The sequence below is a fragment of the Cricetulus griseus genome, chromosome 5 (assembly GCF_003668045.3).
Source record: "Cricetulus griseus strain 17A/GY chromosome 5, alternate assembly CriGri-PICRH-1.0, whole genome shotgun sequence".
NCBI lineage: Eukaryota > Metazoa > Chordata > Mammalia > Rodentia > Cricetidae > Cricetulus > Cricetulus griseus.
The window spans coordinates 52,959,769-52,975,849 of NC_048598.1; the positions used below are offsets into that span (position 1 = coordinate 52,959,769).

Consider the following 16,081-nt stretch of genomic DNA (forward strand, 5'->3'; position numbering starts at 1 on the left):
GCAGTTTTGTGTTGCTGCTTTTGAAGATGTATAGGCTGAAGAAGGGAGTAGTAAGGCTGGAATGAGTGGTACAAGTCAGATAATAAGAAAGCTTTATCTCCGTAAGGCTTTTTTGTGTGGCATTGTTCCTGAGGATATGTGAACGTCTACTCACTCCAGATAGGGAACCAACAACAGACCAAAATAAGGATACCACCGAAGCCCAACTAGTAAACTCATGTGTTTTATTGGGGTTACTTACAGGAATATGGGTGAAGGGTTACTTATAGGAGCAGAAATGACTAAAAGTGCACCCCAACATGGGTGACATCACAAAGGGGAAACCTGGAACACACTGCACAGCCTATAGGCAGCTCAGCAGGTTGGAGGGTGCCCTTTCAGGCAGCTCAGCTGGTCTAAAAGTGTCTGGGGTAATCCTTACAGCTTAATATGGGCTGGGGAATAGAGCAACCTAGTAAATCTGGCTAGTTTCAGGGACTTCCTGAAGCTGTTGAGTTGTTTACTGCCCCAAACTTCATCTCTCCTTAGAACATCCTGTTGCTTTACCCTCCCCCCTCCTTTAACATCAATGTCTTCAGGAGCTTCCCTCTGAAATGGAAGGCTTTAGTCTCAAAGGAAATAATAGGAGTGCAGGTTTACTATGTTAAAAAAAAAAAGTTATTTGTAGGAATGATAAGATGTAGTCTTTGATTTGAAAAATCATCTAGTCCCTAGTTCATAACATCTTCAAAATTCAAATGGATTTAATATAATGGAGAAAATAAAGAAGACAGTATTTCTAAACTCAAGAGCCATACAAGAAAGCACCAAGCCTGACAGATTTTACCAAGAAAAGCTAGGAAAAAGTTTTTGCTGTCTAGACAACAGAAGACTAACAATGCACCCAGTATATGATGAGCTCTTTACAAGTCAATGAAAACTGTTCCAAAGAAGAAACAGGCAAAAGATATTAGTAGGCAGTTTCTGAAGAAGAAATGCAAATAGTTGCTAACCACATAAAAGCATACCTAGCAATAATCAAATAATTGCAGAGGCAAACAAGTGTGAGAGTTTTTTTTTGTGTGAGCTATTTTTCTTTTCTTTTTTTAATTTTTTTATTTAAATTAGAAACAAGATTGTTTTACATGTCAATCCCCGTTCCCTCTCCCTCCCCTCAGCCCCTGCCCACCACTAACACCCTACCTATCCAATACCATTTCTGCTCCCCAGGGAGAGTGAGGCCTTCCATGGGGGAGGGTCTTCGGAGTCTGTCATATCCTTTGGGATAGGGTCTAGGCCCTCCCCTGTGTATCTAGGCTGAGGGAGTATCTCTCTATGTGAAATGGGATCCCAAAGCCCATTCCTATGCTAGGGATAAGTACTGATCTACTACAAGAGGCCCCATATAGTTCCGAGGCCTCCTCACTAACACCCACATTTATGGGGTCTGGATCAGTTCCATGCTGGTTTCCCAGTGATTAGTCTGGGGGCCAAGAGCGCTCTTTTATACCAGGGAAAAATACTAATCCACTACCAGGGGCCCCCTAGACTTCGGAGGCCTCCTAATTGACATCCATGTTCAGGGGTCTGGATCAGTCCTGTACAGGCCTCTCAGACATCAGTCTGGGGTCCATGTGCTCCCCCTTGTTCAGGCCAGCTGTTTCTGTGGGTTTCACTAGCCTGGTACCGACCTCTTTGATCTTCATTCTTCCCTCTCTGCAACTAAGTTCCAGAGTTCAGTTCAGTATATATCTGTGGATGTCTGCCTCTGCTTTCATCAGCCACTGGATGAGGGCTCTAGGATGGCATAAAAAGTAGTCATCAATCTCATTATAGGGGAAGGGCAGTTAGGTTATCCTCTCCACCATTGCCTAGATTGTCAGATCGTGTCATCCTTGTAGGTCTCTGGAAATCTCCCTAGTGCCAGATCTCTCCTCAGACCTATAATGGCTCCCTCTAATATGGTATCTCTCATCCTGCTCTCCTCTATTCTTCCCCCCAACTCAATATTTCTGCTCCTCCATTTCCTCCTCTCCTTTCCTCTTCTCCTGCTCTCATTCTGGCAGCTCCCTCTCCCCTACCCTCATGCTCCCAATTAGCTCAGGAGTTCTTGCCCCTTCCCATTCTCTGGAGTCCTTACATTTTTCCCTTAGAGTACTTCATGTTTTCTAATTTCTTTGGTGAAGAGGATTGTAGGCTGGTAATCCTTTGCTCTATGTCTAAAATTCATAGATGAGTGACTACATACCATGTTTTGTATGTTTTGTGACTGGGTTACCTCACTCAGGATGGTTTCTTCTAGTTCCATCCATTTGCCAGTGAATTTCAAGATTCCATTGCTTTTTTTCTGCTGAATAGTACTCCATTGTATAAATATACCACATTTTCTCTATTCATTCTTCAGTTGAGGGGCATCTAGGTTGCTTCCAGGTTTTGGCTATTACAAACAATGCTGCTATGAACATGGTTGAACATATGTCCTTGTGTGGATGTGCATTATTTGGGTATATGCCCAAGAGAGGAATTGCTGGATCTTGAGGTAGACTGATTCCCATTTTTCTGAGCAACCGCCATACTGATTTCCAAAGTGGTCTTACAAGTTTGCACTCCCACCAACAATGGAGGAGTGTTCCTTTTTCTCCACATCCTCTCCAGCATAGATTGTCATTGGTGTATTTGATTTTAGCCATTCTGGCCGGTGTAAGATGGTATCTCAGAGTTGTTTTGAGTTGCATTTCTCTGATGGCCAAGGATTTTGAGCACTTTCTTAAGTGTCTTTCAGCCATTTAAGATTCCTCTGTTGAGAATTCTCTATTTAGTTCTGCATCCCACTTTTTAATTTCATTGTTTGGTGTTTTGGTGGCTAGCTTCTTGAGTTCATTGTATATTTTGGAAATCAGCCCTCTGTCAGATGTGGGGTTGGTGAAGATCTTTTCACATTCTGTGGGCTGTCATTTTGTCTTACTGTGTCCTTTGTCTTACAGAAGCTTCTCTGTTTCAGGAGGTCCCAGGTATTAATTGCAGATCTCAATGTCTGTGCTACTGGTGTAATGTTCAGGAAGGGGTCTCCTGTGCCAATTCGTTCAAGTGTATCTCCCACTTTCTCTTCTAGAAGATTCAGTGTGGCTGGATTTATGTTGAGATCTTTGATCCATTTGCACTTAAGTTTTGTGCGTGGTGACAGATGTGGATCTATCTGCAATCTTCTGTCCAAATCCAGTTGTGCCGGCACATTTGTTAAAGATGCTGTCTTTTTTCCATTGTATAGATTTAGCATCTTTGTCAAAAATCAGGTGTTCGTAGGTGTGTGGGTTAATATCAGGGTTTTCAATTCGATTCCATTGGTCTATCTGTCTATTTTTGTGCCAATACCAAGCTGTTTTCAGAACTATGGCTCTATAGTAGAGCTTGAAGTCAGGGATGGTGATGCCTCCAGAAGATCCTTTATTGTACAGATTGTACAGTTTTGGCTATCCTGGGTTTTTTGTTTTTCCATATAAAGTTGAGAATTGTTCTTTCAAGGTCTGTGAAGAACTGTTTTGGGATTTTGATGGGGATTGCGTTGACTCTGTAGATTACTTTTGGCAAGATTGCCATTTTTACTATGTTGATTCTACTTATCCAAGAGCATGGGAGATCTTTCCATTTTCTGGTATCTTTTTTAATTTCTTTCTTTAAAGACTCAAAAGTTCTTACTGTACAGGTCTTTCACTTTTTTTGGTTATTGTTACCGCAAGATATTTTATGTTGCTTGTGGATATTGTGAAGGGTGATGTTTCCATGATTTCTTTCTCATTGGATTTATCATCTGTAAATAGTAAGGCTATTGATTTGTTTGAGTTAATTTTGTATCCTGCTACTTTGCTGAAGGTGTTTATCAGCTGTAGGAGTTCCCTGGTAGAGTTTTTCGGGTCACTTATGTAGACTATCATATCATCTGCAAATAGTGAAAGTTTGACTTCTTCCTTTCCAATTTGTATCCCTTTGATCTCCTTTTCTTGTGTTACTGCTGTAGCTAGAACTTCAAGTACAATATTGAAGAGATGTGGAGAGAGTGGACAGCCTTGTCTTGTTCCTGATTTTAGAGGAATCACTTTGAGTTTCTCTCCATTTAGTTTGATGTTGGCTGTTGGTTTGGTGTATGTTGCTTTTATCATGTTTAGATAGGTTCCTGTTATTCCTGTTCTCTCCAAGATCTATCATGAAGGGATGTTGGACTTTTTCAAAGGCTTTTTCAGCATCTAGTGAGACGATCATTTGGTTTTTCTTTTTCAGTTTGTTTATATGGTGGATTATATTGATGGATTTTCGTATGTTGAACCATCCTTGCATCCCTGGGATGAAGCCTACTTGATCATAGTGGATGATTTTTCTGATGTGTTCTTGGATTCCATTCGTCAATATTTTGTTGAGTATTTTTGCATTGATGTTTATCAGGGAAATTGGTCTATAGTTCTCTTTTTTAGTTGTATCTTTGTGTGGCTTGGGTATCAAAGTATTGTAGCCTCGTAAAAAGAGTTTGGCCATGTCCCTTCTGCTTCTATTGTGTGGAACAATTTGAGGAGTACTGGTATTAGCTCTTGTTTGAATTTCTGATAGAATTCTGTAATGAAGACATCTGGCCCTGGGCTTTTTTTGGTTGGGAGGCTTTTGATGAATGCTTGTATTTCATTAGGGGTTATAGGTGGATTTTAAACTGCTTATCTGTTCTTGATTTAATTTTGGTAAGTGATATCTATCCAGAAAATTATCCATTTCCTTTAGATTTTCGAATTTTGTGGAGTACAGGTTTTCAAAATATGACCTGATGATTCTCTGGATTTACTCAGTGTCTGTTGTTATATTCCCATTTTCCTTTCTGATTTTGTTAATTAGCATGCTCTCTCTCTGCCTTTTGGTTAGTTTGGATAGAGCTTAGTCTATCTTGTTGATCTTCTCAAAGAACCAACTCTTTGTTTCATTAATTCTTTGTAATGTTTTCCTAGTTTCTACTTTATTGATTTCAGCCCTGTTTGATTATTTCCTGGTGTCTACCTCCATGGTGAGTTTGCTTCTTTTTGCTCTAAAGCTTTCAGTTGTTCTGTCAGTTCTCTAGTGTGGCTTTTCTCCCGTTTTTTCATGTGGGCACTTAGTGCTATGAACTTTCCTCTTAGCACTGTTTTCAGTGTTTTTATTTCTTCCTCAACCCAGGAATGGTGCAATTGGGTGTTACTCAATTTCCATGAATTTGTAGGTTTTCTGCAATTTGTATTGCTATTGAATACAAATTGCATGGTGATCTAATAAGATACAGGGGGTTATTTCAATTCTTTTGTATCTGTGGAGGTTTACTTTGTTGCCAACTATGTGGTGAATTTTAGAGAAGGCTCCATGTGGTGCTGAGAAGAAGGTATATTATTTGTGTTTGGATGGAATGTTCTATAGATATCTGTTAAACCCATTTGCGTCATAACTTCTGTTAGATCCTTTGTTTCTTTGTTAAGTTTCTGTCTGGTGGTCCTGTCTAGTGATGAAAGTGGGGTGTTGAAGTCTCCCACTATAACTGTGTGGTTTTATGTGTGGCTTGAGCTTTAGTAATGTGTCTTTTACAAATGTGGGTGCCTTCGTATTTGGGGCATAGATGTTCAGGATTGAGACTTTATCTTGATGGACTTTTCCTGTGATGAGTATGAAATGCCCTTCTTCATCTCTTTTGATTGATTTTAGTTTGAAGTCTAATTTGTTAGATATTAGGATTGCTACACCAGCTTGTTTCTTGGGTCCATTTGATTGGAAAATCTTTTCCCAACCCTTTACTCTGAGGTAACGCCTGTCTTTGAAGTTGAGGTGTGTTTATTGTAAACAGCAGAAGGATGAATTCTGTCTTTGTATCCATTCTGTTAGCCTATATCTTTTTATGGGTAAGTTAAGACCATTGACATTTAGGGATATTAATGTCCATTGTTCATTGGTTCTTCTTTGTTTTGGATTTATTGTTGGTGGTGTCATTGTGTGTGTATTTTGCCCTCCTGTTTCTTTTCGTGTTTGGTAAAATTAGATTATCTATTGCCTATGTTTTTGCGAATGTAGTTATCTTTGTTGGGTTGGAGTTTTCCTTCCAGAACTTTCTGTAGTGCTAGATTTGTGGATATGTATTGTTTAAATCTGGTTTTGTCATGGAATGTCTTGTTTTCTCCATCTATAGTGATTGAAAGTTTTGCTGGGTACAGTAGTCTGGGTTGGCATCCATGCTCCCTTAGTGTTTGTAGGATATCTATCCAGGACCTTCTGGCTTTCAAAGTTTCCATTGGGAAGTCAGGTGTGATTCTGATAAATCTGCCTTTTTATGTTACTTGGCCTTTTTCCTTTGCTGCTCTTAATATTTTCTCTTTATTCTATAGGTTTGGTGTTTTGATTATTATGTGTCAAGGGGAGTTCTTTTTGTGGTCCAGTCTGTTTGGTGTTCTGTAAGCTTCTTGTACTTTCATAGGCATATCTTTCTGTAGGTTGGGGAAGTTTTCTTCTATGATTTTGTTGAACATGTTTTCTGTACCTTTGAGCTGTATTCTTCACCTTCTTCTATACCTATTGTTCTTAGGTTTGGCCTTTTCACAGTGTCCCATATTTCCTGGATATTTTGTGTTAGGGATTTGTTGGACTTGAGATTTTCTTTGTTCAATGACTGTATATTCTCTAGTGAGTCTTCAACAACTGAGATTCTCTCGTCAATCTCTTGAATTCCATTGGTTTTACTCACTTCTTTAGTTCCTGATTGTTTATCCAGCCTTTCTATTTCCAGCATCGCCTCATTCTGTGTTTTCTTTATTGTGTCTATTTCAGCTTTCATGCCTTGAACTGTTTCGAGTGCTTCCTTCACTTGTTTGTTGTTTTTTCTTAGCTTTCTTTAGATTCTTTAAGAGATTTATTTACTTCTTGAATTTTTTGGTCTTTTCCTCCATTTCATGTAATTTTTTGCTTGTTTTTTTCTTCTATTTTTTTAAGGGATTTTCTTGTTTTCTTTAAAGGTCTCTATCATCTTCCTAAGATAATTTTTGAGGTCCATCTCTTCTTCATCCTCTGTGTTGGGCTTTTCAGATCTTGCTGGTGTGGAGTCCTTAGATTCTGGTGGTCTTTGGTCTTTCTGTTGTTGAGTGTGTTCTTACTCTGTCTTCTTCCCATCCCTTCTTCCAGTGAGTGCAGGTGGGGTCTCTCCCTCTCTCTGCTCAGCCTCTGGCGGCAGTCAGATGTCAGAGGGCGGTGGGTGGACAAGGGTGAGGTGTGTCCGGACTCAGGGTGGGCCTTCCCGGTCTGGGCAGGTCCACTCTTGTGGGGGGGGGCGGCAGTGTATTTTTTAAGATTTTATTTATTATGTATACTGTCTTCTGCCTGCATGCCATCAGAGGACACCAGATCTCATTCAAGGTGGTTGTGAGCCACCATGTGGTTGCCAGGAATTGAACTCAGGACCTCTGAAAGAGCAGTCAGTGCTCTTAACTGCTGAGCCATCGCTCCAGCCCAATATTTTGTATTTTTTTAACTACCATATAACATTCATATATTGCCCAAAACAAAACAAAACTCTGAGGAAATACTACAAGTTCGGTGCCATAGGAATTAGATGAAGAAGAATTTGGAGGCAAGAAACTCGGTTAAAGATTTTGTTGTTCATGAAGAAGTGAAGCTTTGTAATGTAAATTGAAGGTGTGCCTGTATTAATGAAGAGCACATAGGGGTATTTGTAAAGTTGGAACTATAAAGTTGTACTGGGGTTTGAAAAATGAAGGAAAAGCATCAACAGCGATTCTGGAATTTGTAAACTGCATTGCAAATGGTACATGGGTGATTCTAATGCTGAGAGGAGAGGAGAAGTGGCTTGAGTAGGTTACAAGAGCATCTTCACAGAAGTCTTCAGTAGTGTTTGAATAATAAAACTAGTGTAGAGTCAGCTTGTCTTAGCATGCTTTGTGCTTTCTTAACACACGTCTGTTTTGGCTTTACTACTGTTTTTAAGAAAATGCTAATATTTTACAATAAAGCAATTTCTAAGTGTAACTTTGAAACTGTTTGTGCTTTTCTATTTTCAGAGTGCACATTTGGCCATGATTGATACTCTAATGATGGCTTACACTGTAGAGATGGTCAGCATAGAAAAAGTAATTGCATGTGCTCAACAGTATTCAGCTTTTTTTCAAGCTACAGATCTGCCCTATGATATTGAGGATGCTGTCATGTACTGGATAAATAAGGTAGGCTTATGTCAATTGGAAATGGGTCTACTAGCAGAAAAACTAAAACCCTCAATTACTTATTGTTCTTGTATGACTTTTTGTTTTAAATCAAAGTATAAGCTAACATTGTACAATTTGCTTAAGACATTTTATCTTAAAAAGTGTAAAACTGAGCACCAAGGCTCAGATCTGTGGTCTCAGTACCTGTGAGGTTGGAGGCTGAAGCTGCAGGATCTGAGTTCAAGGCCAGACTGGGCTGTGGTGAGACCTAGTTTTAAAATGAAAGCGTTGAAAAGATGAAACCAATTTTTATATATTTGACAGTGTCTATAATTGTACTTGTACTTAGTAATGATTACTTAAGATTAATCCATCTTGTGACATATTATTAAAAATCAAGATATAATTCACATACATTTCTGATTGTGAGCATCTTAGGTTTGTTTAACCAAATTGTACAAAATAGTGAATCATGGATTCATTGTCTTGGAGAGTTTTTGGTTTGTGCTTTGAGCATGGTTAAATTCTTAATTTATTGTCCTTGTCATTTATTTTAGTAGTGAATTCTTCTTGACCCACATTCAGACATTCGGGGCTGAAAAAGGTCTCACTGTATAGGCCTGGCTGACTGAAGCTTGTAGAGGGCCTCTTGCCTCTGTCTCTGGGATCACAGGCTTATGTACCACATCCAGATGCACCGAGTTTCACTTACAGTTTTCATTGCAGAGAAAACTAAGCTGGATTTGTGGGATAGGCAGTGAACAAATGTGGTGTCCTTCCTTAAATGCTTGCATGAAGCTTGTCAGAAGCTAAATTGGGCTAGAGAAATGGCTCAGTGAGTAAAGCACTTGCCACATGAGCATCAAGTCCAGAGTTCAGATCCCCTGAAAGCAGAGATGGGAAATGCCGTGAGACATGAGAACAACGGCCATGCCATGTCCAGAAGACAGCATTTCATTGTTCTCCTCCCCTCCTCAAGCTCTCGTATTTACCCCATTTTCCATGGTGTTCCCTGAGCCTTTGGGGAAGGGGACTACAGGGATATCCCATCTAGGGATGAACAATCTGCAGACCAGTTATGAGTCTCTGCTTCAACAGCCACCCATTGCAAAAAGAAGCATCTCTGGCCAAGGCTGAAAACAATGCAGCTCTGTGGGAATAAACACAAGTATTTAGAAGGCAGTTTGACATGTGATGGTCTTACCACTGCTAGACTGTGTGTGCTCTAACATGATCTGCCTGGCAAGCATGCCATTAATACAGTAGTGGCGTGACAGTTATGGAGCTAATAAACACTCTGAGATTGGATTTGAGGCCTGCTCACTGGAGGGAATTCATGCCTGTTACTGTAAACTTAGTCAAAAGCCCATGACTGGGGTGGCTTAAGGCCCTAAGGGAAACTTCTATTTTTTTTAGTAAATGTTCGTTTAGAAGGAGAGAATTAACTCCAGCAAGTTGCCTTCTGATCAACACATGGAGGGCATGGCATGTAAATGGATAATGATCCCGAATTTAAAAATGTTTTTTGCCTTTTGTATTTTTTCTTTTGAGAACTCTTGCTCAGTTCATTGGTGTCTCTCTCCAATCTCCTCTGTATGACTTCATGTGAATGGATGTTGGATTTCCTCAGAAGTTTTTCCTGTGCTTATAGAGATACCATGTAATTCTGTCCTTGAGTCCATTTATGTAATTTATAATATTAATTTACCAGTATTGAACATCCATATAACTCTGGAATAAAGTCAACTTGATCATGGTTGATGATTCTTTTGTTGTGTTCTTGAGCCTTGTTTGCAGGTATTTTGTTGGGAATTTTTGCCGCTATATTCATCAGGGAGCTCAGTCTGCAATTTTTATTATTGTGTCTTTTATCTGTTTTGAGTATCAGTAATACTAGCTTTGTAAAAAGAGTTTAGCCATGTTTCTTTTCTATTTTATGGAATAGTTTTGAGAAGCATTGGGGTTCTTCTATGAGGGTCTGGTAAATATCACTAGTGAATCCATCTGGGCCTGGACTTTTTAATTTGATTTTGGTAGGTCAGATGCACCTAGAAATTCATCCATTTATTTTAGATTTCCAGTTTAATAAAATATGTTTTTTATAGATTTTCTGAATTCCATTGGCATCTATTATAATGGCTCCCTTTTCATCTTTAGTTTTATTAATTTGTGTCTTCTCTTTCTTTTGGTTAGTTTGACTGATTTCATCTTATCTTTTCAAAGAACCAACTCTGTGCCTCATTGATTCTTTGTTCTGTTTTGTTTGTTGTTTTCATTTCATTAATTTCTGCCCAATCATACTGGTTAGAATTTGGCTTATTGTTCCTTTACCAGAGAATTAAGGTACATCATTAAGTCATTTATTTGCAATCACTCTGACTTCCTAATGTAGACACTTGGAGCCATAAGACATCATCTTCCCCATTCCCTAGGGCTGCTTTCATTGTTTTCTGAAGATTTTGGTATGTTTTGATTGCATCTTCATTTGATTTGGGGCATTTTTTTTTTCCTTCTTGATTTCTTCAAGGTCTCCCTCCTCAATCAGTTCTGTTTGGCTTAATCTTTCTGAGCTCTAGGGTCTATGGGTTTATAGCCTCAGTCCATTGTGATAAGGTAGAATACAAGAAATTATTTCAGTTTTCATATATTTGTTGACTTGTTCTGTATCCTGATGTATGATTCATTTTAAAAGAAAATCCCATGTACTGCTGGGAAAAAAAATGTGTACTTTTTAGTGTGGGACGGAATAGTCTGAATATACCTCTTAAGTCCTCATAAGTACATTTAATCTATGATGTCATTCAGAAGTTTTTCTGTTGATTCTTTTTGCCAAGATGACCTATCCATCCAAAGTAGGTGCTGAAATAATCCCACTTTTGTGTTGGGGTTATTTGTGACTTTATATCCATCTAGTAATATTTGTTTTGTGAAACTGGGTTTACCTAAGTTGGAACATACATATTTAGAATGTAACATCCTTTTGATGGATTGTCCCTCTAACCAGTATGAAGTGACCCTTACCTATTTTTTTTTTCACCAGTTTTGGTTTGAATTCTGTTTTGTTAGAAACAGTAGCACATGTGTGTTTCCTAGGTCTGTTGGCTTGGAATACCTTATTCCATTCTCCCACTCTAAGGTAATGCCTGCTTCTCACAGAGAGGTGTGTTTATTGGAGGCAACAAATAAAAGCTTTCTGCTTTTTGATACACTCTTTGTCTTTTGATTGGGATATTGAGACTTAATATTCAGAATTATTGTTGAAAATTATATATTGATTCCTGCCATTTTGGTCAACCTGTAGCATTTTTTTCTTCCTCTTTTGCTTAGTAATATTCTAATACTGTTGATTTTTCTGGTGGCCTTGTGGATGGATTTGCTTTTCCTTTTAGTCTAAGATTTCTTTAGGTATGGTCTGTAGATCTGCCTTGGTGGTCATAAATGCTTTCATCTTCTTTTCAGTTATGACAAGTAGCTTTGCTGGCATAGAGCTCTGGATTGGCAGTAGTTCTCCTTCAGAACTTGAAACCGAGCCCTGCTGGTTTTTAAAGTTCCAATGGAATGATCTGGTGTTACTCAGTGGGCCTGCCTGTCCTGTGACTTTGTGATTCTTCTCTCTTGCTGCTTTCACTGTGCTGTCTTTGTTCTGTGTATTTAGTGTTTTAATTAGAATGTGACAAAGGGAGGTTCTTTTCCAGTCTTTCTGTTTGGTGTCTGTACTGGATAGTTTTATGCCAACTGGACACAAGCTAGAGTCATCTGAGAGAAGAGAGCCATCGTTGAGAAAAATGCCTCCCTAAGATCAGGCTGTAGGCAGGTCTGTGGGCATTGTCTTCATTAGTGATTGATGTGGGGGTCTATCTGGGTGTTGTTACCCCTGGGCAGTCTGTCCTAGGTTCTGTAAAAAAGGAGGCTGAGCAAGCCATGGGGGGGGGGGGGCAAGCCCTTAGCAGCACCCCTCCGTGGCCTCTGCATCAGCTCGTGCCTCCTGATTCCTGCCCTGTCTGTTTCTGCCCTGGCTTCCTTAAGTGATGAACAGTGATGGAAGCAGAAGCCAAGTAAGCCCTGTCCTCCCCAAGTTGCTTTGGTCATGGTGTTTCATCACAGCAATGATAACCCTGTGACAATGCCCTAAATGTCTCCTGTATCTGGTTAGCTCCTCCTTGCCAGCTCTAGGAGATTACCTTTTATGGTTCTTTGAAAATATCTATACCTTTAGAATGTGACGATTTCCTTCTGTGCCTTAATCCAAAAATTTAGTTTCAGAGTGTCATCACATATATCATGAAATTCTCATTCACCTCCATGTCCTCTTTGGGTTGCTCCAGTTCCGATACTGTATCTTCAAGCTCAGGTACTCTCCTCTCCTTGATCCATTCTATTTGCTGGGATTTTCCCACAGGCTTTTTTGTTGTTGCTGCTGGTGATGATGATGATGGTGGTGGTGGTGGTGGTGGTGGTGGTGGTGGTGTGTGTGTGTGTGTGTGTGTGTGTGTGTGTGTGTGTGTGCCTGTGTCTATTTTCTATGTGTACTACATGTGTGTCTGGTGCTCAGAGGGTCCAGAAGGAAATGTGGGATCCATTGAAATGGGAATTTCGGAGGGCTGTGAGCCAGCATTCGGTTACTAGGAACCAAACCCAGGTCCTCTGTGGGGGCAGCAAGTGCTCTTCACTGCTGCTGAGCCATCTCTGTAGCCCCTGGCCACGCCTCAGGTGGTTGAGCTTTGCTAAGTAAATGTTGAGAAGTAAATGTTACTAGAGGGACTGAAGCTGGTTCCATTTTAAACTCATAACCACAAACTTTAGACAAACACCAGCCACTTAGGATGTGCCCTGAAAAGTCTGCTTCCCCACACTCAGAGACGTTCATCTTTTTTCTAGTCTTCACACTTAGGAAACTTTTCCCCTGTTGCTTGGAGCTGCAGCTAAGTTGGCTGGCCTTATCTCTTTAGGGGAAATCCATTTCCTCTTCTTGCTACTAAATCTGTTTGCCTTTCTGCCTTCTCCCAGTCTTCTTTCCCTAGTTTAGAGTGGAGAATATCATCTGGGAACTTGTTTAACTGCAGGGGCCTGCTCTGTGTGGAGCAAGAGACGCTGACGATGGTGCTGATGTGATCTTCCTGGTGTTCCTTCGTCTCGTTCTCCTTCCCAGCTGAATTATTCTCACTGTGAGCTGTGTTCATATTTCTCTATCTAAACACAGCCTCATTTATCTCTTTGACCACTCCCCCAAAGTGTTCATTTCCTAAATGGTTAGCTTCTCCGTTTACTCTTTTATCTTCATTCATGCCCTGAAATTGTTCCTCTTGATCAGTTAGGGTCTCCATGCTGACAGATCCACTGAGTACTTTTCTGTCCTCAAATTAAACTCAGCCATCTCTTTTAAAGCACAACAAAATGACATGGTTTCTTTGGAAAATCTGAGTTATTTCCTAAGCCCTTCTTTTATTTGACAGAATTTGAGCACCAGACTGCCCTCTATTGGCAGCTTCTTTGTCCTGCCAGCAGGGCCCGTGGATTCTTTTTAAAGCATAAAGCCAAAATAAGTAGACCAGTGGTTCTCAACTCTTTGAGGGCTGCGTATCAGATATTTACATTATGACTCATAACTAGAAAAATTACAGTTTTGTGGTAGCAACAAAGCAGTGTTATGGTTGGGGGTCCCACAACATGAGGAACTGTACTAAAAGGTCACAGCATTAGGAAGGGTGAGAAACCCGCTGTGGTCTTTGTTCTTCTTAACTGTGATTCCATCCTTCCCAGGATGCTCTTCACATACATCTACTCTGATAGTGTCAAATTTCTCTTGGATTCTTCAAGCCAGTGAGATTACTTTTCTGCTTAAGTTCTAGTCACTCTTTCCTGTATCAGTTGTGGGAAGGCCACATGTCCTTCTTTATTTTTATTGCTGGGGTAAAATACCCTGACATTGTGGGAAGTCAAGATAGGGACTTCACATAGCTAGTTACGCCCTCCTCACAGTCAAGAGCACAGAGAAATGAATGCATGCTGCTTGCTTGTGTTCAGCTCAGTATCTCCACTCCTATAGGTTTCATCACACGCACACACACACACACACACACACACACACACACACACACACACACACACACCCCTTCCCCACCATCCCACCCCCTGCTCCTGCCAGTAGTACACCAACAAGTAGGCTATATCTTCTCACATAAGTTAATGTTAGACAATCTCTCCTAGACATGTCCACAGGCCAGCCCATTGTTGCTCATTGAGACTCTTGCAGATGATTATAGACTGTGTCAAGTTGTTTACCATATAAACACGAATAGAATCCATTGTGTTCATTTTCTTTCTGAGTTCTTTCCTTCTTCCCACTTGCCTTTGTTTATCTTTAGCAGGGTTTTTACATGTATGTGCATGCATGCGTAAAATGTGGATTGAACACAGGGTCTCACGAATGCTCTTATCATTGAGCTGTACGTGCACTCCAGCCTTGCCTTTTGTTTTGTCAGAATTGATAATCGGTCTCTTGGAGGGGATTTGTGTGTTGAATGCCTAGTAGTACAATACATGTTACAAGTATAATAAACTCTTTCTAGAACTAGAACTTTCTGGCATACAGTAGGTGCTCAATATGTACTATGTTGATTTATAGAACTGATGTTAGACTTGCAAATAAAATTCCCTGTAAGGTACTGTTTTCTAGTTGTAAAAATGACATTTTATTTGTATGTTACTTTTACTTGATATTGGTGATTTAATCATGTCATTTTGTTGCTGTATTTTAATGCAAATACACATTGATTTTTCTTATATATTTTAAGGTAAATGAACACTTGAAAGACATAATGGAACAAGAACAAAAATCTAAAGAGCATCACACAGCTGAAGCTCCAGGAGGTCAAAAGGTACACACTGCAGTGTGAAGTGTGGTTATGATTGCATCGCCATAATTTTAGAGATGCCAGAACTATTCTAGGAAATGTAAAATAACTAGTCACTAATAATTGATTAGTACTGAGATTAGAAACTTACTGAATTTAAGTTTTAAAGAATAAAAAAGTGGTACTCTGTATGACACCCTTAGATAGCAAAATTATTAACTCTTAGATTCCCAGCCACTTCAGCTATATTGCTGTTTGCTTTATGCTTCTGCTCAATGTAGTGATTTTCCCCCCTTCAAAAAGACTATTCCTTTCTTACAGTTGATCTACTAATATCTAAGAATCTAACCTAACAATCTTTTTTACTTTAATAATATGAATTTATTTTTAAGTACAATTTATGACTGTGAATCTCTGAAATAAAATTATTTGTTGCTAAAATATCCTCAGTATCTTAAAATGTGATTGTGTATGGGGAGGGCAAAGGAGAGGAGATGGCACTGGTCTTGGCTGTTAGGAATTTATGTAGCTTTAACTATGTGTTAATTATACTAAACACGTGAGAACTGAATGCAGAGCCCCGCATCAGAAGCCCCACTCTAGCTTGCTAAATTGGACAATTCTGGTAGACTTTTCCTTCACCTCCTGCTTTATCTTTTCTCCCTCTGCTGCTTCCTCTGAAGTCTCCTTCCAAATGGTTTTGGAAACTGGTTCCAGTAAGTTTCCCTCACTACTTCTGATTTTTCTCTCCAGAACTGTAATGGTATTGGTGGTATTGTTTATAGCTTTCTGGTATCGTTATTTCATACAAATCTGTTGTCTTTGAGTAGAGAGAGTAGAGAGATTAGGTTTTAATATACTTTCATAATATAAAATGGAAATAGTGAGTCCAGCCAGTTTCCAGAACAGCTTAAAGAATAAACACCTTTGCTCATCACAAAGTTCATTTACCCAATGCCAATGGGTAAAACAACCTTGGGTATGAAGTCTTGCTAGTATTAAGAGTTTTCATAAAAAGTGAATTTGAATTTTTTTTACCCT

The 16,081-nt window shown here is 39.5% G+C and overlaps 1 protein-coding gene across 2 annotated transcripts in view; it reads left to right on the top strand.

Moving 5' to 3' along the window:
* Camsap2 (calmodulin regulated spectrin associated protein family member 2) overlaps positions 1 to 16,081 on the top strand; it is an 88,816-nt gene that overhangs the window by 41,289 nt on the left and 31,446 nt on the right. Inside the window, exons 3-4 of one of the 2 annotated variants that reach the window (XM_027417480.2) lie at positions 8,043 to 8,204; positions 14,981 to 15,064. In XM_027417480.2, the coding sequence (XP_027273281.1) occupies positions 8,043 to 8,204; positions 14,981 to 15,064 (246 nt within the window). The remainder of the gene's footprint in view (positions 1 to 8,042; positions 8,205 to 14,980; positions 15,065 to 16,081) is intronic. The other variant, XM_027417481.2, reaches the window with a different exon arrangement.